A 25,248-nucleotide genomic window follows, 5' to 3' on the forward strand; every position below is an offset into this window, starting at 1 on the left:
GTAAATGGAATTCCTGGTCAAAGACAAACAAAAGATACATTTTAAAGATACATCTAAAAGATACATTGCAGACTATCCTTTTCCCATTATTAGTTATTTGTTTAAAATTAATTTTCTAGACATATTTTTAACATTCCCACCATTGATCTCAATTGCCCATTTCAAAATGAGCGCCAACGGCGAGAGAGCGAATAAGAGCATCCGTGCGCACTCGCGCACAGAGAGCCACTTTACAGAGCCCCCAATGAGAGCGAGCTCCACTGTTATTTAACAGCCAACGAAAGCAGTAGTGCCGGCGGCGGCACGAAAACATTGCAAAATCGGCGCGAATTAAAAAAAAAATCGCCGGCGACTGAAACGCAGCCGTCCCAAGGCGTCGGTCGCGCGTTTCTAGCAGCCCCAAAAAAAAAAAAAATACAGCCTGGTTGGTGCTGGCTGGGAGAATCGCAGGGCAGCGCGATTCCGAACGGCGGCGATTTTTCAGTTTCAGACGCAAAACGGCGGCGACTTACGTCGCGCGTCTATCGCAAAAACGAACAGGCGATCAGCAGGCGGCAGCAGCGCGATTTCCAAGCGGTTCATGTGCTGTTAATGCTGAATGGGGCGGCTATAGCTCTCTTGGGGGTGCTCTGCCTGCTCTTCTCTTTCTCTCAATTGTACTCTGACTCTCAATGGTGTGAGAGATTGTGTGTGTGTATGTGTGAGGTTATGCTGCGAGTTGGCAACAAAAACAATAAAAAAAATAATATAAATTTTTATTTTTATGACTCTTGCATCTAATTATTAAATTTGAAATTTTTATTCTTCAAAGACTATTTAATAAATTATCTTTTTGAAGCTTATGTACGTCAGTGGCATTCAATGACGTTGGCGAGACGTTTGCTGCAAAAGTCGCGCGCGTTTTTGCTACAGAGCGGTTTAAAACGCTACCAAAGCAGAGTGTGGCATGCCGCCTCGTCTGAGCCAAAGACGATGGCCAAAATCGATGCGCTGCCATGGCTGTTGGCCCATTAGAAAACGACGCCAAACAAAATGGTGCCGGTGGTGGCGCCTCGAGTGGCGAAAGACGAAAGCGACAAAGACCGACCCCCAACCGTGTCTAACGACGACGACGACGACGACAAGCGACGAAGGCGACAAAAAGTCAATTTTATCGAAAACTAACAGGCAACAAGCAAACAGAGAGCAACAAAGCAACATAACACAGAGCTAGCCACAGAGCTGGGGCAAGTAGGAGTTGGTGGCAAGCAGCAAGCAGCAAGCACTTTCCACTCGCTGGAAAAAGCTTTCATCCATTCCGGTTGCAACTTGCCACTCGACTCTGGGCTCCTAATCCAAATTGCGAGAAAGATCCGCTTTTCGAGCCAAAAACCGAGCCACCGAAACTGGTCAAGTAGTACGCACAAATTCAACGCCCTGCCACGCCCCCAAAACAAGAGACATCCTCTTTCGGAGTCCAGTCACCAGGAATCGAATTTGGTCTCCAAGCCATCCGGCCGGGCCAAAGACGAGTGGCAGACTGAGAAAAAAATTTTGGAAGCAGCCAGACCACAGAATCTCATCCGGTGGAGGGTCAAGTGGGTGGTGGGTGGTTGGTGAGTGGGTGGTGCTTGGTGGGTGGACAGGACTTCTCCTTGCAATTAGCTTGATTGTCTCTGCACATGCGCCCGGGGGAGTACCTCAAGTGAATATATTTCTCCAAATTGGGCAACTTAATTGCCTATTTTGATGGAGATTTCATCAAAATATGATTATTATTTACAAACTATATATTAGTTATTGTTATTTTAGTTATATAATTATATATTAGAGCATTTATTAAATCATAATTCAAAGATTTTTGAATTAATTGGATTTTGCAGATAGAAAATTTACTTTTTTTGAGAGTTTCGAAGTTTGAAATTGATTTTAAAAACATTTTTACTTCTTAGTAGCAACAATTCTTATTAAAAATAAACAAATTAAACAGTTAAGTAATTTTTTTATTAAAATATATTTTTATGAAAAAAATAAAAGGCTAAAAAGGACCTCTTCCTGTCTCAGTTTCCAGCAATTGAAGTTCACACGCATTGAGAAACCGCAAGGCCCCAACCGCTTTAAAAAAAATATATAAAAATAAAAATAAAAATCAAAGAAAGCCCACAAGTAGATGCAAATTGCCCCAAGAGCTCCCCAACTGTTGTTGCACAGCTGCAGCAGCAGCAACTTCACTGCCACCAGCAACATAAAGCAGCAACCGCAGCAGCAGCAACAACAGGTCCCGAAACAGATGTCGTTTTGGTGTATGGGGGGGCTAGGGGGCCAAAGCTGGTAAGGGGGAGGATCTTGCAACAGCTGCAACATGCAACAATATCGTGCCACTTGATGGCGATGCTGCTGCAACATTGCAGAGGGCGCCACTGTTGTTGTTCCATGCCACCAGCGATGCGGCGCTCAGGAAATCCAGACGAATGGTAAAGTGGCAAGTGGTGGTCGCCACCAGCGGGATACACTCCACCAAACACACACACACAGAGACACACACACACTCACCTGGTTGAACAAGGAAAATTTGCAGAAAAAAAAAACAAAATAAATAAATACAACAACTTTTGCCAATGGAACCGGTTGTTCGAACTTCGAAACGAAAACTAGCACACAAAGTAGGAGAGGAAAAGGAGGAGCTCCAGAGCTACATACTTGGAGCTACTTACTTGGAGCTTCTTCTTCTGAGATCCCAATTTTAAAGAGGATTTAAAGATCATTAATAGGTTTTTAAACAATTTTACAAAAATGTTTTCCAAAATTGACTCCTAATATATTCAAAAACTGTTCAAAAACTATTTAAAAACTTTTCAAAACTCATCTTTAAAAAAAACCCAACTACTTTTATTCAAAAAAATCATAAAAAAAATCTACCCTTAATTTAATAAATTTTTTATTAACCCAAAAACCTTTTAAAATACCCTCGAAAGTGGTTAGATCCTTTATGAGAAATATACTCGAAAAAATTATGAATAGAAAATTAATTAAAGTTAGAGGAGAGCTCGGTGGCAGTCGGCCCTTCATTTATTTATTGTCCTTCCTATCTTTCCGATCCCTTTCAGAGTTTATGGGTTTTCCAATACCTACTATGTATATCCGCTACTATCCACTATCCTGCCGTCCGTGAAAAGTCACCCCTGCCGGCAAAAAAGGGCAGAAGAGTGGTGGGCCGTTAAAATGTTGCACAACATGGGTTAAACGGAAGAAGAGGAAGAGGCAGAGGAAGAGGCAGCTGCATGGCGGCGGGTTCATTTGAAAAGTGGAACAGTAAGCGCTCGATAAGTGACTTTCAATAATGTAATTGAAAAAATGACAATAAGGACTTAGGTTTAATATAATACATAATACATAATAATTAAGAAACACTTTCAGGACACTTAAAGGATTCAAATAATAAATAATTAAGCTCAGGCATAATTATTTCTTTTATTTTATGTCAAATTATTCAAAAAAAAATTCCGGTTTTGTGGGCAGGATATTTTTTTGAGGAAGGATATCCCCCTTATCCTTGTTCACTTGAAATGCAGAAAGTACGCGGGCAGGTGCTACTAATCCGAATGAAAGAGAGAGAAAGAGAAAGAGGGAACCTCTTAAGAGTATCCTTGAAGTAGTGCCCTCTGCCACACCCCTCCAGCCCCTGCCCCCTGCCCCCTGCTAATGAAGTCTTAAATTGTCAGCCATTTTTCGCAAATGCTTTTTGCTAAATTAACAAACAAAGCGGAGAGAAAAAAACTATAAAATAGTAATAAAAAAAAAGGTAAAATAAGTGCTGTTTCGAACCGCAGACTCCGCCTTCTTCTAGCTCCTCCAGGCGGCTCTTAAATATTTATGAGATACACGTGACGAGAAGACTGAGAATTCAAGGCTAAAATAGTTTTAGAAATAGCTATTTTTTTTTTTAATACAAAATAAACAAAGAAAATGAACTTATATTTATTTTTATTTATTTATTTGAAAAAGTGTTTATATCACGCCTTTGTGTATCCACAAATTAGCAACTAATAACTCTCAAGTATCTAGAGACTCGTGGCGTCTAAAAACAAAATTCTAGTTCTCTATTTAGATTGTTTTTAATGGGCGCGAAAGTTGATTAACATTAATTAATTAATTCATGCTGTGGCAATGGGGTTTTGTATTTGAACAAATTGGAACTAAACGAGAGATGGTTCGGTTGCCCGGAAATGCACACTTATACACTGACAATTGTAGATACAAGATGCACAAATACACAGATACAAAGATACATCATATACAGATAGAGAATGCTAGCCGCAGTAGCCTACAGATACAGATACAGATACATTGTTTGACCTAGTAATTAAGGCGTGTTTAGCAGGCGCATTTCATGAGGCTAATTAATGAAGTTCGGTCTCTATGCAGCTTCTAGCTCCTTCTCTATCCATCTCGCTCTTCGCCCTTCTCTTTCTCTCGTTTAGGCTCTATCTCATTCTAATTTCCAAGCAACCTGTTTTCCCTTTGGTCTTGTGTGTACACAACAAAAGCAATTTCAGGAAAAACATTTTCCACTAGTTGTGCTCAGTTCACTGCAAGAAATAATTTACATAATTAGCATAGTTAATTTTTATTTTTCATTTTTTTATATTTATTTAATAATCTTAATAATTTATATCCTTCAGATATAAAAATTTATTTAACAAATATTTAATTATTTTTCTCACTGTACTATCTTTTGCTATTTAGTAGATGCATCCAAAAAAGAAAAACGCTCAAGAAGAAGAAGAAAAAAAAAACATTAAACTCAAGGCAAGTAAGAAGAAGAAATCTTAGCATAGGAATATTCCATACAAACAACAACAGCAACAACAACAGTAGGAGAAGAAGAAGAAGAAGCCCCACAAATATTTCAGACGAATGTCTAAGGCAGTGACGCCGACTGAGCAGCAGCAGAGAAGGAGACAGCGGCAGAGACAGCGGCAGCGTGGGAGTTTCGTTAACAGCCTTAACAGCTGTACCCCCAAAAAAGCGCTCTCCCTTTGCTCAGACTCTCTGTCTCTCATTTATTTTGGACTCTCTCTCTCTTCACGTAACAACATCCCTGCGACACGTTGTTCTTGTTGTTGTTGCTGTTCCTGCTGCTGCCGCTGCTGCTGCTGTGTAGTGTTGTTGTTGTTGCTGCCTTTTTGTCACAGGTCGTTGCACTACACAAACACACAAACATACTTACATACACGCCAGACACGAACCCGATGTACAGTGTGACACATGCAGAACGCTCGGACTGTCGTCAGATACAACAAAAACAGCAACAAATGAAACAACAATAGCAACAACATCAACCCTCCCCCCTCACAATGCCCCACAAAAACCCCCCTTATGAGATGCAAAATGTCATCAAGTGTGTGTAGGGTGTGTGTGTGTGTGTGTGGGGAAAAGTGCAAGATATCTATGAAGATACTTCCATGCATCCTCGGATAGAAACTGTTATCTTTCAGATACAAATTAATTACATTTCTTTTAATGTTTGTATTTATTTTTGCTTTAATTATAATTTTTTTCTTTCAAAACTGATTTGAAAAGTGGGAAAAATTTAATCCTTACATTTTTTACAACTAATTTTTTATTTAAAATTTTAAAAATTATTGTTTTTTAAGATTCTATAACTGTATATAACTGTAAATTTAATATTTTTATCCAAAAATTCAATATCTCTAAAAAACTAAAAAAAAAATTGATAAATTTTATAATAAAAAGAAAATGTATATAAAAAATAGTATTTTCATAAATTTTTTATAAAAAAAAGCTTGAAAATCTTGAATAAGATACATAACTGCAAAGAATACTCAGATACTCAAAAAAAAATACATTTTAGGACATACTTTTCAAGGAAAAAATATTGTGTTTGGAAAAGAGCACAAAAAAGTATTCGAAATTTCCATTTTTTTAGAAAATAAAATATTTTAATTTATAATAAAACATTTTTCAATATTAGAAACCCCCTTTTATAAAATTTTATTGTCCAGAAATATAAAATGAAGAATTCTAAAAGAATTTCTTTATCAATTATCTTTATCAGATATACCTGAAAAAAACGAGAACGTGCCAAAAAGAACGTGCCTAGAACGAAAATATTCAATTACTTGAAAAATTTTCCCCGTTTGCACCTCTAAAGTGCCGCCAAAAGAAGAAAAAAATACATCTTTGAAATGAAAAAACCCCTTTTTTTTGTGTGCCTTTGATGGCAAATCTTTTTAGCAATATTAATTTCTGAAGTGAAAAAGGCCCGAAAAACAAGCTGAAGCATAAAAATATGTAATGAGTCAAGTGGCTGGATGCCCCTCGAGAGGGCCCAATTAAAAGCCAAGTGGTAGCTCAGATCAAGGAGTTATATTCCATAATAATTCATATATTTTTTTATTACGAATTTTTTATTTTGAAAAAAATATACTCAAGTGGCAAGAAGTCAAAACAATTTTTAAATTTTTCTTTTCTGTTTTTTGGATTTTTTTGTGTATCTTGCAGAGCATAAAAGAAAAGCATTCAAATGAACTTTCCACGCCGTTTTCATTGTTGTTGTTGGAGCTTTTGTGGTTTTTCTTGTTGTTGTTGTTGTACGTGGCACAAGTGCGGCACAGACACACACCTGAAGAAGCAACCAGAAAACGTGTAGAGTGGCAAAGTAAAAAAAAAAAAGAATTAAAAAACAAGTAAAGAATAGGCCATCTCTCTCTCTATAAATTTCATATTCTATGCTAGCTAGTCCCCCCCTTTTTTCCGGCCAATTTATTTTCGCACAACCCAAGGAGTATCTTCAAAATCCATCCAATCGCATTCCTGAAGGACTTCCATCCTTTCCTCTCCCAAAAAAAACTTCACTTTAAAGTAGAAAAAAGTTTGTGATTTAAAATGATTAATGTCGTAGTCAGGATTTTGTACAATGATTGATTAATTAACGTTGACAACCAGCAACACAACTGCCGACACACACACCAACACACACACTCCTCTGGCGGCTCTTTCAGTTGTCCACTTTTTCATTATTTCTGTTTTTTTTTTTTATATTTTTTAGTTAATAAATTGACTCCCATTTTCGTTACGGTCTTTTCTTATCCCCTTCTTTCATCTCTTAGATATATTTGTATCTGTTGTTGTTGTTTCAGTTGTTTTTGTTGTTGTTGCTTTTCCCACCCAAAACATTTTCCTATGAAATCTGAAACTCGACTGTGCCTCGACTGTGCGTGTGTGTGGCCAGGTTTTAGCCTTGATTGATTCGAAACCGAGTTTAGTTGGCTCAGGAGAGCTCAGGAGGCAAGAAGGGGTACCAGGAACATGCAATAAACACTGAGAAAAAATACTAAGAAAGGATAGGGACTAATTTATAATTTAATTTCAATAATTTCTGATGACTGATGATGATTTCTGAAGTTTTAAGTCTTTTTAAAGAGAATTGGTTCATAAGAGTTTGAAAAATAATAATTTTTCTAATATTTTGTTTAAGAAAATAAATATTTAGAGGTTTTTAATATAAATTTATAATTATTTAATAAAATGTAAACATAAAAACAAAGAAACTTTCTTGAAATAATTTTGAAACAAAAACAGGTACTATTGGCTTGATATTCAGAAAAATAGAGTCTATATTTTGTCTATACTTTTTTAACTTATATGACAACTAAAAAACATTTATTTAAAACAAAATAATTTAAAAAATTATTAGTATTTAAAATCCCCTTTTAAAGTTCAAACTTTAAACCCATTTCTCTCACTGTTCCCATTTCCTTAGCAGTTAGAGCCACTGCCAATCGGGTCTCTCTGTTACCACCTTTGTATATTCGGGCCATATGTGTGTGTCTAAGTGTGTGTCTAAGTGTGTGTGAGAGTGTGTGTGTTGGCAGAGGTGTACACGCAATTAATTATGTTGACAACTGACATCAATTGAAACGCTATCGGAAGGCAATCATCATACATTAATCGAATGTGACATTCGGCAGGCAATTCTCATTCTGATTCTGATTTTGGTTTCTGTTTCTGATTCTTAAGAGTTCCGCTCTACAATTTTCCCATAGAACTCTCCATAAGACTTTATAATATTATATTATATATATTTTTTTTCAAATAAATACTTAGGAATGTGATGTCTGATAACCCCATGTAGAGCTTATAAGTGTGCCTCCACAAAAATAGAATTAAAAACATTATATTATATAGCCTTATCGGGGATTATAGCCCCTGTATATTATATATATTATAAAAATATAATAAAAAAAAAAGATAATTACCTTTTAAATGCTAATATATAGTAACATTGCAACAGATACCTGCCACACTCTCGATCAACGACCTCTTCCCACCCGCGCTCCAAATTCCACGGCCCCCAGACAATGGGCGGCCATTCATCTTTACGTAATTTTCGATATCAGAGAGACAGAGAAGCAACAGAGCAACAAACAACAAAAAACAAACAATAAGAAGGCAACACAAAATTGTATCTTTGAAACAAAAGCACGAAAAAAGTGAAAGTTCGAATGGGATTCGTACTATTTAGGGGGGGTCTCAAGGGGGGGATTAGATGGAAGTTAATAATTATGCCAGCGCCAGAGTAAGTCGGACAAGTCGTAAAGTTAATGAATGGAATATAGGGTATAGGATGGAGATCTCCCAGACCTCCTCCACCTCTAACTCCCGCTTGCTCCTCAGATTCCATCGAAAATCGAAAGTATCTCGGCATTTTATGAATCTACAATTGTTGCCAGATGTTTTAAACCAGTTTATTGGCCAAATCCAATCCGAAATCTATAAAAAATGTTTATTTATATACTAAGAAGGCAGGCATATATGTAGTATTATTTTACGCACATATCCGAGATACATATAAGGTGGGAGATGTTTCGGATAAACGGATGGATGTGGCAGGAAATTCACTGACGAGATTATATTTAAATAAATTTTATATAAAATTTGGTTCAATTTTAAATATATTTTGGGGGGGAAACAGAGAAGATTTTTAGATGAAATATTTAAGATATTATTGTATCTTTTTTAAGCCTAATGCCTATTTAACTCTTTCTGAGTTAGAGTATCTCTAAGATAGGTCTTAAAAATATTCCCACGCGCCTCGCCAGACCACCAACTACTAATACCACCAACCACTGAACCACCCATAGAAACTAAGCCAAGTTAACAGGTTAACAGCCAACTGCTTTCGTTTGATTTTGGTTTTATTTTTTTCTATTTTTTTTTTTCTGCTCAGCTCGGCCTGGGATCTAATTAAAAATGCAATCGACTGGGACGACAATTAAGGCGACAACAACGTCAGCTTAACAAATTATCATGCCCCGGGCAACTACAAAGGCAAACTTGGGCTGGAAAATAATGAGATGGCTGATACTACCTTATAGATAGATAGATAGATAGATAGATTTCAAACCAACCACCACCCACTAACCATCTCTCATATATGTTAATTTTTTTAGCCTTTTTTTTATATTAGTTTTGGAATGATTCGGACGATTGCTCGACTAACGGGCCATGCATGCAGAAAGGCAGCAAAAGTATCTGACAGATGCGTACGCGTGCCTTGTCGCCTTAATTCCACCCATATGCTCTCCCAACTGATTTATATTAACCCGAAAAAAAAATAAAAGAATCTCAAATAGAATAGTACTATGTATGAAAAAAATGGAAATAAAAAAAATGAAAAGCAAACGCACGTTTGATGTTGTAGATACATTTGGCGGCATGGGATGTGGCTCTTGTTGTTTTTGTAGCGCGAGCCAGTCGCAAGTACACAACCTCACGAAGCGGGCAAGCGAGCAAGTACGAGGGTATCTCGTAGCCAGTATCTGTATCTGTATCTCTCAGTTCGTACTCGAGTATGTGTATGAGTCCACCGAGCATATGAGTATGAGTATCTGGTTCCGCGACACAGCCAACGCCAACAGTAACAGCAACAGCGACGCCACTCAGCACGTTCATTATGGCATTTTGTCAGATACAAATTTTAGAGTCGCCGCCACCGCCGCCGCCTCTCTCGCCCCTGAACGCAAAAACCCACGATGTATCTGTATCTGTATGCCTCTGCTGCTGCTGCTGCTGCCGCTTCTGCTTCTGCTGATGCGGTTTGTTGCGCGATAAGCATACGGATATGTCAGTTAATTATTTGTTTATATTTTGTATTGCTCGACTTGACTCTCCTCTCCTCTCCTCTCCCCAAACTGTACAGACTCTATATATACGTAATATATATTCGAAGTATATATAAAAATATCATAAATATAATATATGTATGTATGTATATTGGCACATCTGTACTGTAGGTTTTCGAATACGATTTTTTGTGCTGATTACGGCAAAAAGTTCAAATCTTTTGAGGCTGTTTTGGAGGCAGAGTTCTGTCTTGAAGAGTGTTTTTCAGTCTTCTTCTAAGACTCTTTCTAGATAATTCTTCAACAAAATATTAGACCTACAAACTATAAAAATAGATACTTTATAAGGTGGATTTTTAAAGATTTTTTATTAAGAAGGAAGCTATCTTTTTTAAGCTATTTTCTAGCTTCTATTAAGAACTATTTCTAAGTCTATAAAACAAGTTTCAAAAACCTCTACTTTTCTTCAAAAATATATTGGACCTAAAACCCCTCTTTTTAAGATACTTTTTAAGGTTGTTTTTTAAAGAATTTTATTTAGAAATAGGAGATTCTAGCAGGACCTACTTCTAAGTCAATGAAACAGTTTCAAACCCCTCTACTTTTCTTCAAAAAAATTTTGGAAAAAGAACCAATTTCTAGGTCTAAGGAACAGGTTGAAGAAACTCTACTTTTTTTTATTTAAATGTGGAAAAAATAACCTTCTAATAAACCCTAAAATAAACAACAACTTTATCCTCTAACATTTTATTATTAATTACTTAAAAAAATATCTAGAAATATAAAATAAATAAACTTGAAAAGTAAACAGATATCCGTATAAACTGCCACTCTTCTTCTCTACTGTGGTGGTGGTGCCACCAAAGGTAGCTGCTGCTGCAACATCTCGACAGCAAATGCGAGTGCAGCAACATCGACAGCGCGCAACAGCAGCAAGTTGTGGCAGCAACGAAACAGGCGATAAGGAAGAAAGCACAGGCGGCACAATGCCACATCGAGGCTTCAAGGGGGGGCAGAAGGAGGAGGCAGAGGCAGGCAGAGGAAAATGGTTGGAAAACCGGTGCAGCACTGAAAATGCTGTCTCCTTTCGCCGTCTGGCTGTTTCTCCACCTTTCGCGAATAGCAGCAACCAGCCAGCAACTTGCAACACGATGACAATCGCATGTTGCATGTCGGTCTGAGCGCCTGCTACAATGCAGCCGTTGAACACCTGGAATGGGGCATCCACATTCGGGATAGCCAGAGTCACTCCATTCCTGGTTTTTTGAGATACGAATTCTCCTCCTCCAACAGATCCCCATTCCCACACACACACCCTGGTGTGTCTGCCCATCTGCCCATCGCATGTTCCCAGTGTCTCAGGTTGCCACTTCGAGGGCGGTTTACGGCGGAAGGGATGTTTCTCTCCAGGGGTTGCGATTTCTGCTCGGTACTGAGCTTCAAAAAATAAAAAAAAATATTAAGCAGTGGGTGAGACGTTGTTGTTGTGCTGCACAGGAGAAAAACCCGAAAAAAACCGAATCCAAAACAAAAAAAAAAATAAATAAAAAGCTCAACGGAAACCTGTTTTGGCCTCCCGAGTGCCGCCAAGTGACTGAGCTGAGCCAAGAGTTGGGCCTCAGTGGCAGCCACAGCCACAGCATTGACCCCACTGAGTCAACGACAAAATATGCCACTAGACAGAGACAGAGACAGTTTTAAGAAAGAGAAGGAGTGACTGGAGGAGAAGGAGACGGAGAAGGAGGGTGGAGGTGCCAGGGGAGATCTCCTGTATCCGAAATAAATGCAGAACAGAACTTGGTGCGAAATATTTAATACAAAAATGCTGAAAAGGAGCTTCGACTCACAAAATAAGGCATCTCTTAATGCATCTTATACAGTAATACTTCTTTAATATAAATATATAAATAAATATATATAAAATAATAACAAATTAAGAAGTAATCTTATACAAGATATGACTTTTAAGCCTTTTATCATACTAGAGTCTTAAAAAACAAATATTTTTCTTAATTAAAAGACTCTTTTTCCAACTTTTTTGATAAAATGTTTAAAGAACTAAAGAGTCTTAGAGTTAGAAATTTATTTTAGACAATTTGGAGTAATATTAGGCTTTTTTTGAAGATTATAGAGCAATAGTATGAAAAATAGGGTTTAAAAAGCATAAAATTTTGAATAATTTTGAAAATATATCTTGTTTAAGCCCTAGAAAATAATGCATTTATAAAATAAGATATCTAAGGTCCAAAAAGTTTCATAAATATTAAACAAATAAAAGAAAAAATTAACTAAGATTCTAAAAACAAAAAATATAACAATTTCCTTAGAATTAGAGTTCGTTTCTATTTTGAATAATTTTGAAAATATGTTCATTTTAAGCCCAATAAAATTCATTATATTTAAAAAATAAGATATCTAAGGTCTAGGGTTATAAAGATCTAGGGTTTATAAAGATTTAAAAAATAAAAGAAAAAATTAACAAAGATTCTATAAACCAAAAATATAAAAATTTTCTTAGAGTTAAAATTAATTACTTTATTCTTACAAAAATTTAAAAAAAAATTGAAAATTATTTAATGCACTTAATGTACTTGCAAAATAATCACTTTTAGCCAGGCTAACCTGTATTAGCCAACTGCAGCAGACGGAACGAGGAGAGCCCAGGAAACCTGTTTACAGTTCAAACTCCACATTCGATATTCGATGTGAACTCTTATTCGGTGAGCTCTGGGGTTTATTTTTTTTTTTATTATTATTTTTTTGTTTTTTTATTTGTCTGGCATGCTTGGATGGCTGACTGGCTGGTGGTGGTAGCTCTGCTGGGGCCAACTTGTGTGCTTCGCAAAACCATCATCTGAGTAGTTTTAAGCCACCTACGAAGCTGAAGCTTAGGCCGGGTTATCTCCGGCTTAATTGGGTCATTCACACGCGCCACTTGCCGGTCGATAGAGATAGAGATACACTCTCCAGAGAGAGATGGCAAGTTCGAGATTGAGACACTACTGAAATAACACACACATCTTCTTCAGTTTTTTTTTTTTTTGTATTTTTTTAACCTAGCAACAACTTCCGGTGGATTAAAGAGACGAAGAGACCCAACATTACATGTTAAGAGTGGAGGGTAGGGGGGGCCACAAAACAACAAAATAAAAAGACATTTGACGGGCTGGACAAATAATATTGTTTATCAAGTGAAGAAAAGTATTTAAAAGGCCTCGGAGTAGCGAGTCTGCCTTGAATTTCAATGGAATGCGGTGGCTATTGGAAAGAAGAGATTTTTTAAGGGAAATATTTTTGGGTTTAAAGATATTATAAATAAAAAAAATATATTAAAGAGATTAAAGAGATAATAGTTTTATTTAATTTTTGGATAAGAAGAATCTGAAAATTCCAGTATCTTTCAGAATGATTCAACAACGGTAACTATCTCACTCTCTCTCTCTCTCGAGTTCACCCTCTCTGAACCTTTTTCGGACTACATACCCACACAAGGATTCTCTGGCAAGGATCGTAATGAGAGAGAGAGAAGGACAAGAGAGAGAGAGCGGATGAAGCGGAGCTCGTAGAGCGCCCACTAAACACAGCCAAAAACAAGGCAAAACACAAAGTCAACAGCCCAAAAGACAAAGGCAAACAAATGAAAACACAAAAGACACGGCCGTAAAAACTAAACCGACCACTTTTGTGGGATGGCTGGCTGTCTGGCGCGAGAGAGAGAGAGAGCGAGATCGCAGCATAGAGAGTATGTACATCCATCATTTTCTAGGCGATGCAGCAAACAACAAAAAAAAACAAAGACAAAAAAAAAAACAAATACAAGAGACTGCAATTGCGGTGGCTTAGGAAATTATTTGGCAATTTCAAAGTCTCTTCAAAAAAAAAACTGGTCTTGATCTATTTTTAAAGCCAAGCTTTGGCCCGAGAGCTTTGCACAAAAAAGTTCCCCATCAAGCATAAAAAATAAACAAAAAAACATCAATCAAACGAGGTTCTACACGAAAAGCGCTTCAAGGTCTTATCAAAAATAATACAAAAAAAAAAAAAAAAACAGAAACAAAGTTGATATGAAGCAGAAACTGGTTTCCCCATGCAAAAACCCACCCACCCACACACCCATTCATATAAAACGGAAATCATCACAGAAAACAATAGAACATCAACTAATTAGACGAATGATAAGGGGGGAGGGGATCTCAGATCTGATGAAAATTACTTACCACAAATAGCTTAAATATGCTAAGTTGCTTTCCTGCTTCCTACGGCGATAATCCAATTTGATTATGATTTTGATTTGTTTTTGTAAAAGCACTGATAATTGCTTGACTTTTAATCCAACTGCAACAACAACAAGTACGCCACACAATTTAATTAGATTGCAAATAATACAAAAACAGCAACAACAAAATAGATCGAGCACGGAAATCAGTTCAGTTGTCTCTCTTTTGTATTCTATGCCACTCTCTGGCTCTCTCTCTCTGTCTATCTCGCTATTTTCCTGTGTATGTGTGTGGAAATCAAAACAAAACTCAAAGAGAGAGAGATTTCTAGCGAGAGCGAGATCTCTGGCTAGTTGTTGTTGCTGTATTTGCATTTTGCTTTTGTTTTAGTTTTAGTAACTGCAACATGTTGAATGTATTTACGCTCGTTCTAACGGTATTTGAAAGATACAAATCTTTGAAATTCAAAACAAATGATTTTCTGGCGGCAGCACACTCTCACAACAAAAACACACCAGCACACACACTCACACAAACACACATAGACGCCGTGAAGTCCAAAAAGGACGCGGTCGAGGGTTGCATTTAAAAATAATAATAAATAATACACGGAACTGCTTACTTTGTACCACTTAGCACCGTTCCCCAAGTTAACCACAATTTTTTTTTGGGAACTCAAGTAAACACTTAAAAAATCAACAGGGAACGCTAACGCCAAACTTCAAACGCAGCTTTCGCCTTCGTTTTGTTTATACATTCAGTTATGTTTATGTTGAGGGCTTTTGCGCGGTTTTATTTTCAAGTTATTTATTTAGTTTATTTAACATTTAACGGTAGGAATTATTTTGTATATATTTTACACGTGCGGTTCGCGATTAAGACACTTTTTAATTGATTAAACGCGAGATGAGACGCGGGCTCCTTTGCAAGTTCCTTTGCTGCCTCTGCTTCGCTCACGCACGAAACACGTCCGCTCGCTTGCTGCTCGTTTTTGTTTTTGTTCGGTGTCGGCGACTTTCTAGTGGGCTGCTGCTCAAAAAGGTAGGTGATAAACGGCTGATTCAGTTCTCTCAGAGAGTAACGGAGAGAGCGAGAGAGGGAGAGAGCGGCCCAACTGCTGTTTTTCTCTGCTTTTGCTTTGTCTTTTCATCCGGCAGGGCTGCAGTTTTAGCTATTTTGATAAAGATAGCTACTTTTTGTAAAATAGTATTGACAATAATGCTAGATTCTATTATTTTATAATCATTCTTCTTTATTTATTTTTCATAATTCTATCTTATGTTTTTGCTTTTGTTTAAAAACGAAACAGCAAAGCCATATTTGCCCGGTTCGTACATGCGTTACCGGTTCGGGAAAAAGTACCAATCAGCTGATTTTAATTTGGTCCCACTATGAGCACAACAGCTGTTTGATCTTTCACTTTGTTTGTCGGTACTTTTTTTCTGTGTGTAAATGATTTTTATCTTCATAAAAAAAGTTAAATAAATTTATACCATTATATATTGCTGCATCTTTAAGTAAAATTAGTTTTCCTGTAAAATACCAAGTATATATTACGCATGGGTCACCCTGTGCCTTGAATAGGGGGAAATATTCCTAGAGATGAGAGAAATCCGATATGCTTAATATCCGATAATTAATATCGATTACTTTTGGGGAGATCCCCCGAAATACAAAGGACTTGTTTTGTATAAAATATTTTGTTGTATCTGTTTTATTTTCAGCAAATTATTATACAAAATAATTTGTAAATAAAATCATACACATACATAGGTGCTGCCACTCATCAATCTTGTCTTCTTCTTCCCTTTTTTGGCGCCCATTTCAAAAATTCAACTGTGGCCCCCGAAGCTAACTTTCCAATTCAAACTATTTGACTTAAGTGCCTACAGGTCATTTGATTATGTATTTAGCACGTCGGTATAAATATATCATTTGATTCTTTCGATAACAATACTCGAAAAACAGTTGGGAGTTTGAATAATTGTTCCGTCGACGCGGTAATTTGTGTAAATACTTTAACATTTAATTTGGATGCGAACAACAACCAACAAATTTACGATAGATAATGCTTCTATATTCCACACACTAACAGTTTTGTAGACACTTGGTAGCAGCTGCAATAATGTAGAATCAAATAGTTAACGTCTTTCGGTACTTGAGATTCAAAAATATTCAATATTCATAGTCGAAAGATCGAAATATCGAAAGATTAAGAGAGAACACAAAATGACGAACAGAAAAAATTCATCTGGCGGGCAAATATAAATAATTTATGTATTTTTTTTTGTTGTGCGTGAATGCGTATGATAAACGATGAAATATACTTTCGTAGGCATCTAAGTAGGATGTGGAGTGGGAGTGGGAGGTTGGTGATGTTTGGATGCTGCTGCTCATGTCATGGAGCTCCTTCTTGCGGATCTTACGTCAAAAAAACCATTAAACGGATCGGATTCAGGGTGTGTGAGGAAGCCAAAAGGGAAATTAAAAAAATAAAACAACAACTCAAGAAGCAAATATTGAGACATTGATTCGAGAAGTGCGAAAAGGAGAACATAGATGCGAGCGTTTTGATGCGACTGTATATCTCAGGTACAGTGATACACAGATACAGATGACAGGCGCCAGGACGATACTCTTAGGCGACGGCATCGGTGGCGCACTCCTCCTCGACGGTGATGTACATACCCTCCTCCTCATAGGCGGAGTCATGCTTGGCCAGGATCCTCAGCAGGGGACGCAGACGAAGCCACCACTGCTTCTTGGGTATGCGTTGGCTAAAAAATTAATTAAAATTAATAAGATTTCATTTTAGGAGCAGTCATCCACTCACTCAAAGTTAGTCTCGGCAATGAGATCCACCAACGGAGAGAAGCGATACTGACGCGACACAATACCCAGAAGTGTGGCAGTCTCGGGCGATTTGCAGTTAACGACACCATTGGCATCGATGTTGGCCTTGATCTGGGTGGCCAACCAGTCCACGGACTTGGCTGCCATTTTGGTGCCCATGTTGCGATCGAAGGGAGTGGGGGAACCACCCTGTTGCATGTGACCCAGAATGTTCATGCGGCAGGTGAACAAGCCCTTGCCCTCCTCTGAATACAGGCGGTAAATGAAGTCCGTGGTATAATTTTCACTGGCCTTCTCATTCCGGAGGATAAGACCACGTGCCACACCCTCGGCCATCTTAGAAGCCATGTGATAGACATCCTGTTGCAGGTCCTTGATGGAGAACTTCTCCTCGTAAATGTAGGCGGCATCAGCACCACCGGCCAAGCCGGCCAGAGTGGCCAAGTAGCCGCAATAGCCACCCATGGTCTCAATAACGAAGACACGACGCTTGGTACCTTGAGCGGATTGCCGAATGCGGTCACAGATCTCCGTAATCTCGTTCAGACCGGTATCGCAGCCCAGCGAGAACTCTGTACCGGGAACATTATTCGAAATGGTCGAGGGTATGACCACAATGGGGATACAGAACTGCGGATAGTTGTCCCGCTGATCGGCAATCTGTCCGGCAGCATGATAGCTCTCAAAGCCACCAATGATGAGTAGACCCTGGATCTTGAACTCCTTGAGACGAGCGGCAATCTCCTTGAACTTGCCCTCGGGCAGGGTGCGTTTAGTGCCCAAGTAGGCGCCACCTTGGCCGACCCATCCAGAGACATCCGACCTGGGAATAAATTAATCCTCATAAGTCTCAATCATAGAACTAGAATCTTTTAAACTTACCAGCCCAGCTCGCGAACATTTCCGGCAATGAGACCTTCCACACCATCGTTGATACCATAGACGACATCGCCACGATAAATGGCATTACGGACAAAACTACGTACGGCGGCGTTCATGCCACAGGCCGGGGCACCAATATGCATCACGGCTAGGCGATAACCCTCAATGCCCTTGCCCTCGGCATCGAAGCACTCCTTGGGCGGCTTCAGACGGGTCAGCATCTTGTAGGTTTCCAGGTTGCGTTCGAAGGAGCGACCGCGAAGCTTGACAGCATCCGCCCAGCGCTTCTCCTTCATGGCCAATGCCACGGCCTGGGTGCGCTGGACACACTCCATCAGAGGGACACGCACGGCCTGGTTGCCATCGAGGGAAATGACCACTGGAACGGACTCCTTGGTGGCCTCCATCAGAGCCAAAGTAGCCTCGGCGCCCATGCGGCAGCCCTAAAAGAGGATTTTAATAAAAATAAGTTAAAAGTTTAAGAAAATATAATATAAATACCCGGTACTTGTCAGAAATATGTATATTTTATGTAGCCTAGTTTATGGGGCTTAGTTTCTTGAGAAGATCGTCAAAGTACCGGGTATTTATTTCAGATCTAAAATCTTACCAAAATACGATCGAAAGCACTGGGATTACCACCGCGCTGCACATGACCCAGGACAGTGATACGGGCATCGTGCTTCAGGCGTTCATCGATCACCTTCTTGACATCCTCGGCGGTGATGGGATGTCCTTCCCGGTCCATGGCACCCTCAGCCACAATGACAATGTTCAGACGCTGGCCAGCCGAGCGCTCCTACAGATTTAATTCCAATATTTAAAATTAATATATTTTGTTAAGAAATAAATTTTAAATGCAACAAAAACACAACAGAACTAATGAAAAGTGAAGTCTTGTGGAAGATCATGAAGTTTAAAATCTTAAAGCAAGCTGTATGTTTGTGAAAAGTTTAAGAAATCTTTTTAGAAAATTCCAAAAGAGTTCTGAATGATTTAAAAAACATTAAAGATGATGAAAAGACAGAAAAAAGTCACAAAAATGAAGATTTTACAGATCGATTGATTTAGAATGTGATTCAAATTAGTGGCAATTGGGAAAGTTAGTATAGGATTTTGGTGAGATTAGGTGAGAAGAACACAGAAAGATCCAAAAAAGACCCAAACAATTAAATCAACTAGCTGTTGGAGCTGTTTATCGCCAGGATAATTTCGGGCACACCAAATAAATGCCAAAATAATTGCCAAAAAAATTAAAAGCAAAGTAGAATAGTTTTGAAAACTTTTAAGAAGTTAGACCAAAAAATTTAACCAAGAAGAGTATTTTTTTTTAAGGCGAGGCAGCTAAAGGACTCTTGGGCCTGACCTGCTGCAGTTTTAAACAGATTTCGTCCTTCCAGTTGACGGAAACTGGCTCCTCGGGTATGAACATAAAATCTGCTTCTGTGGCTATGGCAGCCGATATGGCTAAATAACTAAAAAAATGAAAAAGATTAAATGAAAAAAAAAAACAAAATAATAAAAATGGTTTACAAATGTCTGGGGATAAATATGTAAAGGTTAAGGGATATTCTTTAGGGATAAACTTAAATATTAGTTACAATATGATTGGATATGCTGGGACAGACATAAACTGTTGCAGAAAAATAAGAAAAAAAGCCTATTAAAAAATGTACTGGAACTGTACAAGTTTTCTACAAATGCATCGAACTGAAATTTTAGCAAACAAAAAACTGCACTAAAATTAAAACTTTACTTATAAAATTGACTTTGATTTAATTATATTTTAAACCACTTTCAAGACTATAAGTTAGAGTGTGAATAAATTTTTATTTCAGTGCAGTTTAGTGGGAAGAATAGAGAGCTGCTTCTTGCCTGGGCCAGCTGGGAGCAGAGCCTGTCTGGCCAGTCGACCTTGGGCGGCATTTCGGGAATGAATATAAAATCCGCCTCACACGCCAGTCCGCCCACAAGAGCTAAATAACTGGAAAAAAATCATTTCATTACAAAAATATTAGTCATAAAAAGGATGGAGGGGTGGTTGGGAGACAGGTAGACATCTATAATCAATCAGATGCTATATGGACATTCAACAGATATCCATTTTAGGGAGGGGGCTTCTTGCCTGTTCCAACTTGAGGACAAGTCGATCGGGCCAGTCTTGCGGCGGTGGATACTCGGGCAGAAATACGTAATCTGCCTCGGAGATAACGCCAGCCACCACTGACAGATATCTAAAGATATATATTTCGGTATCTAGTATTAGCTATAAATCCCAATTAATCACTGACACTTAATCTAAGCCAAATAGATCATATATCCCTTAACAATATCAGTTTGAAACTCACCCACAATGACGACCCATAACCTCCATGATGAATGTACGCTGATGGGAGTAGGCAGTGCTGGAAATGGCATCGATAGCCTCAATAATCCTGTGCAGAGCCGTATCCGTTCCAATGGTCATGTCCGTGCCGCAGAAATCATTATCGATTGAGCCCACCTGTTAATAAAATCATAAATATTTTAATTATAAACTCTAATTTAAGATTAAAAGGCATGTTTACCAATCCCACAATGTGCAGGACACCGAACTTCTCCTGCTGTTCGGTGGTGATGGTGCCGTTCTTGACCAACTCCTCCAGAAGGCTAGACCACTCCTGACGGAACAGATTGGCTCCGGTTAGGGAACCATCACCACCGATAACCACCAGGTTGGTAATACCGCGCTGAATCAAATTATTGGCGGCCTTTAGACGCCCGGCACGCTCACGGAAGTCCTGGCAACGTGCGGATCCAATGATGGTGCCACCACGATGAATAATGGAGGACACCGAGGCCCAGTTGGCCTCCTGGATGCAGTCGCCGCCATCGACCATGCCCTGGTAGCCCTCGCGAATGAAGTAGGCCTAAAATGAAACATAAAAAAATGATGTAATTTCTTCAAAACATTGCGATAAATTCATTTTTGGGTTTAAAAGCATGTGTTTATCTCTTAGTGTATATTTTATTAGGGTTATAAAGGTATTATTGCTATCAAAGTATAGCATATTGTTGTCATAGTGACTAAAGTTTCCATTCTAATACCTTTTTATAGCAAAACTTGAAAAAATGTAACGTCTTGTTTTTAAAATTCCGTTAAAGAAATAGTTATCGATAAGTCATAGATCCTTTATCAAAAAGACACATCTCTAGGAAAATTGCCCATACCGTTTGAAAAATTAATTTAAAAAGTACATTTCTATTATTTACTTTGCTCTTCAGTTCTCTCAAATAGAAACAAACATTAATTCATTAAAGAAAGCTATTAACTTTGATAAAAAACTAACAAACTTATAGTATATTATAGTAAAGTGTCGTAAGTGCTATTGAGTATGATAAATTTCACTTTCTTTGGCACTCAATAAATTCAATTTAGCGAAATAGATTTTAATCAATTTCAATTAAGAGCAATTAATAAAAAACATTTGCATATCTGGAGGCGCAAAAGGAGTCGTTAAGACCGCCAAAAACATTTAAAAAAAAACCGAAATTCGTATGAAAAACGAAAGAAATTAGCCGAAATTTGTATTCGCATGTGAAAGAGCCCGAAATAAACCCCAATGTCAATGTGCAAATACATATATGTTTGTATATAGTGGCGTACTCTTGATTGCTGTGCTACACAAAAATTTCTTTTCGGCCCGATTAGAGATTATCTAACTGGGCTTAGCACTCAATATTTGTCACGGTTACCGCAACAGCAACTCTGATAAGCTAATTGAAAGAATCAATTGGAAAAATGCGTTCCAAACAAGTTCATGGATCAAGGACAGGGTCAGGATATTATGATGCTGTGTGTGGGGGTGCTGGAAAGTACTTGACAGAGGTCACAAACTCACCTTGCAGCCGAGGTAGATGGCCATACGAACGCAGGCTCTCACTGCGGCATTCATGCCCTGGGAATCCCCGCCGCTGGTGAAGACCGCCAATCCTTTGTCCTTCTGCGATCCACGCGCCAGGAATCGTTGATTAATTTCAGAATTCATGTTGACTAATTTTCTTTTTCTTTTTTTTTTTCAAACTATATCTGTATCTCGAACCGTAATGGATAAATCACACCCACACACACGCGCACACTCTGTCGGGGGGGAGGTCTCGGAGGATAATTCAAGTTAAGGGTTTGGTTTGGTTTTTTTTTTTTTTGATTACGAAAAACCAAAAAAAAAAATTATTCCGGAATTTAAACTATTATTAATTTAATAACCGAGCAACTGGAACTGGTTAAATGTAATTAATATCCAAAACTGGCTATTAATACTCTACTTGTTCCTTTCCGCTCTGTTCCGTGGCTTTTCAGTTACTAGCCACTCTACAATATATTCCCGAGCGGTATTCACAAGTTTCGCTTTTGCTTTTGACGTTTCAAGGTGACCTTTTGGGGACCAGACGCATACACAACACACACGGACACACGCACACAGCTGTAGTGTATTCGCTGTAAGTGCGTACTGATGCAACGCGGGTGTTTCCTTATTAAATTGGCTGGACTTTCACCTTCCACAGATTTTGCAATTTTTCACAGCTCGAGTTGATTGCTTAGGTAATTTTATCAGTTATGCAGGCAATTTTCACGAGCCACGACGAGCGGAAAAGGCGTTTAATCACTTTGTACTCGATTTGTTTACGTTTTTGGCAGGAACAGCTGGCGGTCAGCTGTTTATCACTGGGCGAGTAAAAGCTTTCGAGTGAAAGCTTATTCCCGTTGGAAGAAAAACTCGTTATATCGAAAATTACTTTTTTTTGTGTGTTTTATACAATTTTAGAAATAAACAAATAAAATAATTTAATTGAATTACTTTTAATTTTATATGTGTTTTCTTAAACTATCCCCACTATTAAAATGGCTTCTCAACCCGGAAACAGAGAAAGTGTTATCGGTGCGTGGGTGCGATAATCCAGAGCTTTCGTTAAAAAATCGATAAGGATTTTGAAAGTCTTAAGGTTCTTTTAAAAATAAAACTTTAAACTTTTGATAAGATAAAGAGCAAGATACTTAATACTATAAACTCCAACTTATAAACAGAATCAAGTACTTTAATCATAAGAAACTTTTTGTCATTTTTTTTAAATAAATAAAAGAAAAATACTACAAATTCAAGTTACAGATTCTTAGTTCTTAGCTCTAATTGGAAATATAATATTTATTTATGTACTTACCTCAGTTTTGGGCTGTTTAGTTTTAAGGCAATGAGATCTATTAACTATGCCTGGTATATGATGTACCTCTGCGATCATGCCATCCTCACCCCATTCAATCCCACCGTCCAACTTATCCTTATATCCAGCGACGCTGTGAGATTTTCTTAACTGATTTTCAATGATTTTGACATATCGGACTTTTGACAAATGTTCAAGATTCCGTTTCGGCCTGGTCAGATAAAAACTAAGTTTAAAAATATCATTACCGAAGCTCCATTCTTTGTGACGGAATCGTGTCCATGAAATATCAAATTTTCTAGGGACTAACTAAATGGTAATATGTATACCAGACTTGGTGGATTTAATCTTTTTTTGTTAGGATTTTTTTACCTTGTAATCAAGCCGGAAATGATGCATTGAGCATAAGATTACATAATTTCTGTTAATGGTTCTGTCCAAATGGCGCAATTTTGGCGTCGAACGACTGGCCCGTATTGAGCTGACAAGATCATAAACTCATCAAGCCCTAATCTGAATAAAATTAGTCATACTTACAAAGTTTTAAATTTGGATAACACTTGGAATTTGTTTAAATGCATGCCAAATAAAATTTTGCTCCTAAACACACATACAGACTAGCTAACTTGCATCCTTCCGTTGTCCCAATTTATGTCCTATTGTCCAATCAAAAATAAACATTGACATTTTAGTGAAATGATACTAGGATTGGGGGGAAAAGTTTTTAAGAAAACGTGGTTGTTTTTTATGTAGAATTTCTCGAATTACTAGATATGGTATTGTAGAAATTTTCAAAAGGATCGGATGACGATATCCTAAAGCTTTTAGATAATTTAGAGATGGAATCTTTGGACTATCGAGGTGGGATGGATGAAAGCAAAATGAAAAGTACTTCTTGGTTTATTGTATTAATTTTTTGTTGGTAATTAAGAAACTGTAAATTTCTAGAATTACTTGAAATGATATTGTAAAAATTATTAAACAGATCGAACGAAAGGATCCTTAAGCTTTTAGATAATTTAGAGATGGGATATGTTTTCCAGATAGATCTTTGAACTATCGAACTGGAATGAAATCACAATAAAAAGTACTTCTTGTTTTTTTTTTGTATTATTTATTTAATTTTTTGTTTTTTTGTTTTTTTTTTTTGTTGGTAATTAAGAAACTGTAATTTCAATAAACTTAAATATTCCACTCATACATCAATCTTTGCCTCTGTTATATGCTTACAATTTTTACGCCTTGCACCCGGTATTTGTTTTTTTTTTTGGTTGCTTGTCCTTTTATGTCCTTTTATGACTATCAATTATTATATTTACTGGGATTTCGATTTATTAGCGTTGCGGCAAAAAGTTTTTTTTTTGTTTTTTCTTTATATTTAAATATATGTTTTTTGGTTTTTTTTTTGTTTTTTCCTCACATTCATAATATAGCGATAAATTCAATTGCGAAAATATACATTTACTTTTATCATACATACATATGCTCTGTATGTTTCCGATTTATTTTGGACAATAATATATATATAGTAAATTGTATATATATTTTTTTGCTGTTTTCAAATTAATTTTCATGCAAAGTTTTTCTTGTATTTGAAATTAAACATTTGAATAGATTTAGTTTACAATATTTATGTATTTTGATTCATTCTTCATTTAGTAAGTTAAATTTTTCATTATTTTTTTTTTGTTAAATATTTCCACTGTTATATTGCGAGTGTCGCGAAAATTTTTTTTGAAGAAATCTTTCAAAGCCAGGAAGCCGAATAATTGCAAGAAAAATTAAAGAAAAGTTGATGGAAACAAATGCCAGATATTAGGAACAATAGATGGATGTTTCTCTGGTATTCTGAAACTGGTTAACAAACTCCAGAGCTTCAACGACACTGGGCCGCACAATAAAACTCGTGCCTAGGTCCATTCTCATATGCCGCGCAAATGTTAATTCAAAAAAAATTACTAGACTTCCGC

General features: G+C 37.4%; 2 protein-coding genes across 9 annotated transcripts in view; both read right to left on the reverse strand.

Annotated features, from left to right (window-relative positions):
- LOC6494881 (neurogenic protein mastermind) overlaps positions 1-15,376 on the reverse strand; it is a 67,582-nt gene extending 52,206 nt beyond the window's left edge. The window contains exons 1-2 of one of the 2 annotated variants that reach the window (XM_032451291.2): positions 14,967-15,376; positions 14,345-14,462 (exon numbers count right to left, since the gene is read on the reverse strand). The gene's annotated coding sequence lies outside the window, so the exon portion shown is untranslated. The remainder of the gene's footprint in view (positions 1-14,344; positions 14,463-14,966) is intronic. The other variant, XM_032451292.2, reaches the window with a different exon arrangement.
- An 846-nt stretch (positions 15,377-16,222) lies between these two features.
- LOC6494878 (ATP-dependent 6-phosphofructokinase) lies at positions 16,223-23,973 on the reverse strand. Of its 7 annotated transcripts, none has more exons than XM_014907558.2 (11): positions 23,816-23,973; positions 23,651-23,759; positions 23,279-23,587; positions 21,961-22,062; positions 20,647-20,988; positions 20,428-20,582; positions 20,205-20,313; positions 18,690-18,878; positions 18,080-18,522; positions 17,178-18,020; positions 16,223-17,121 (listed from the first exon to the last, which is right to left on the reverse strand). In XM_014907558.2, the coding sequence occupies exons 1-11, from the start codon at positions 23,857-23,859 to the stop codon at positions 16,983-16,985; spliced, it is 2,784 nt and encodes a 927-aa protein (XP_014763044.1). In that variant the 5' UTR covers positions 23,860-23,973; the 3' UTR covers positions 16,223-16,982. The 7 variants fall into 7 exon arrangements, with proteins under 7 accessions (XP_014763044.1, XP_044571203.1, XP_044571202.1 ...); XM_044715268.1 differs by lacking the exon at positions 20,205-20,313 and adding an exon at positions 19,446-19,554 and having other exon boundaries at positions 23,279-23,504; positions 23,816-23,972; XM_044715267.1 differs by lacking the exon at positions 20,205-20,313 and adding an exon at positions 19,446-19,554 and having other exon boundaries at positions 23,279-23,583; positions 23,816-23,972.
- Positions 23,974-25,248: the final 1,275 nt, after the last annotated feature.

This window comes from Drosophila ananassae, chromosome 3L (genome assembly GCF_017639315.1).
Source record: "Drosophila ananassae strain 14024-0371.13 chromosome 3L, ASM1763931v2, whole genome shotgun sequence".
In the NCBI taxonomy this organism is placed as follows: domain Eukaryota; kingdom Metazoa; phylum Arthropoda; class Insecta; order Diptera; family Drosophilidae; genus Drosophila; species Drosophila ananassae.

Bases quoted from the DNA above. Each gene is read 5' to 3' on its own strand.
- LOC6494878 (XM_014907558.2), bottom strand. From the start codon at position 23,859: ATGCATTTAAACAAATTCCAAGTGTTATCCAAATTTAAAACTTT. The intron at 23,588-23,650 runs GTAAAAAAATCC...ATTACCATTTAG, and splicing joins ATTTCCGGCTTGATTACAAG to TTAGTCCCTAGAAAATTTGA. The intron at 17,122-17,177 runs GTGAGTGGATGA...TTAATTTTTTAG, and splicing joins ATTGCCGAGACTAACTTTGA to CCAACGCATACCCAAGAAGC.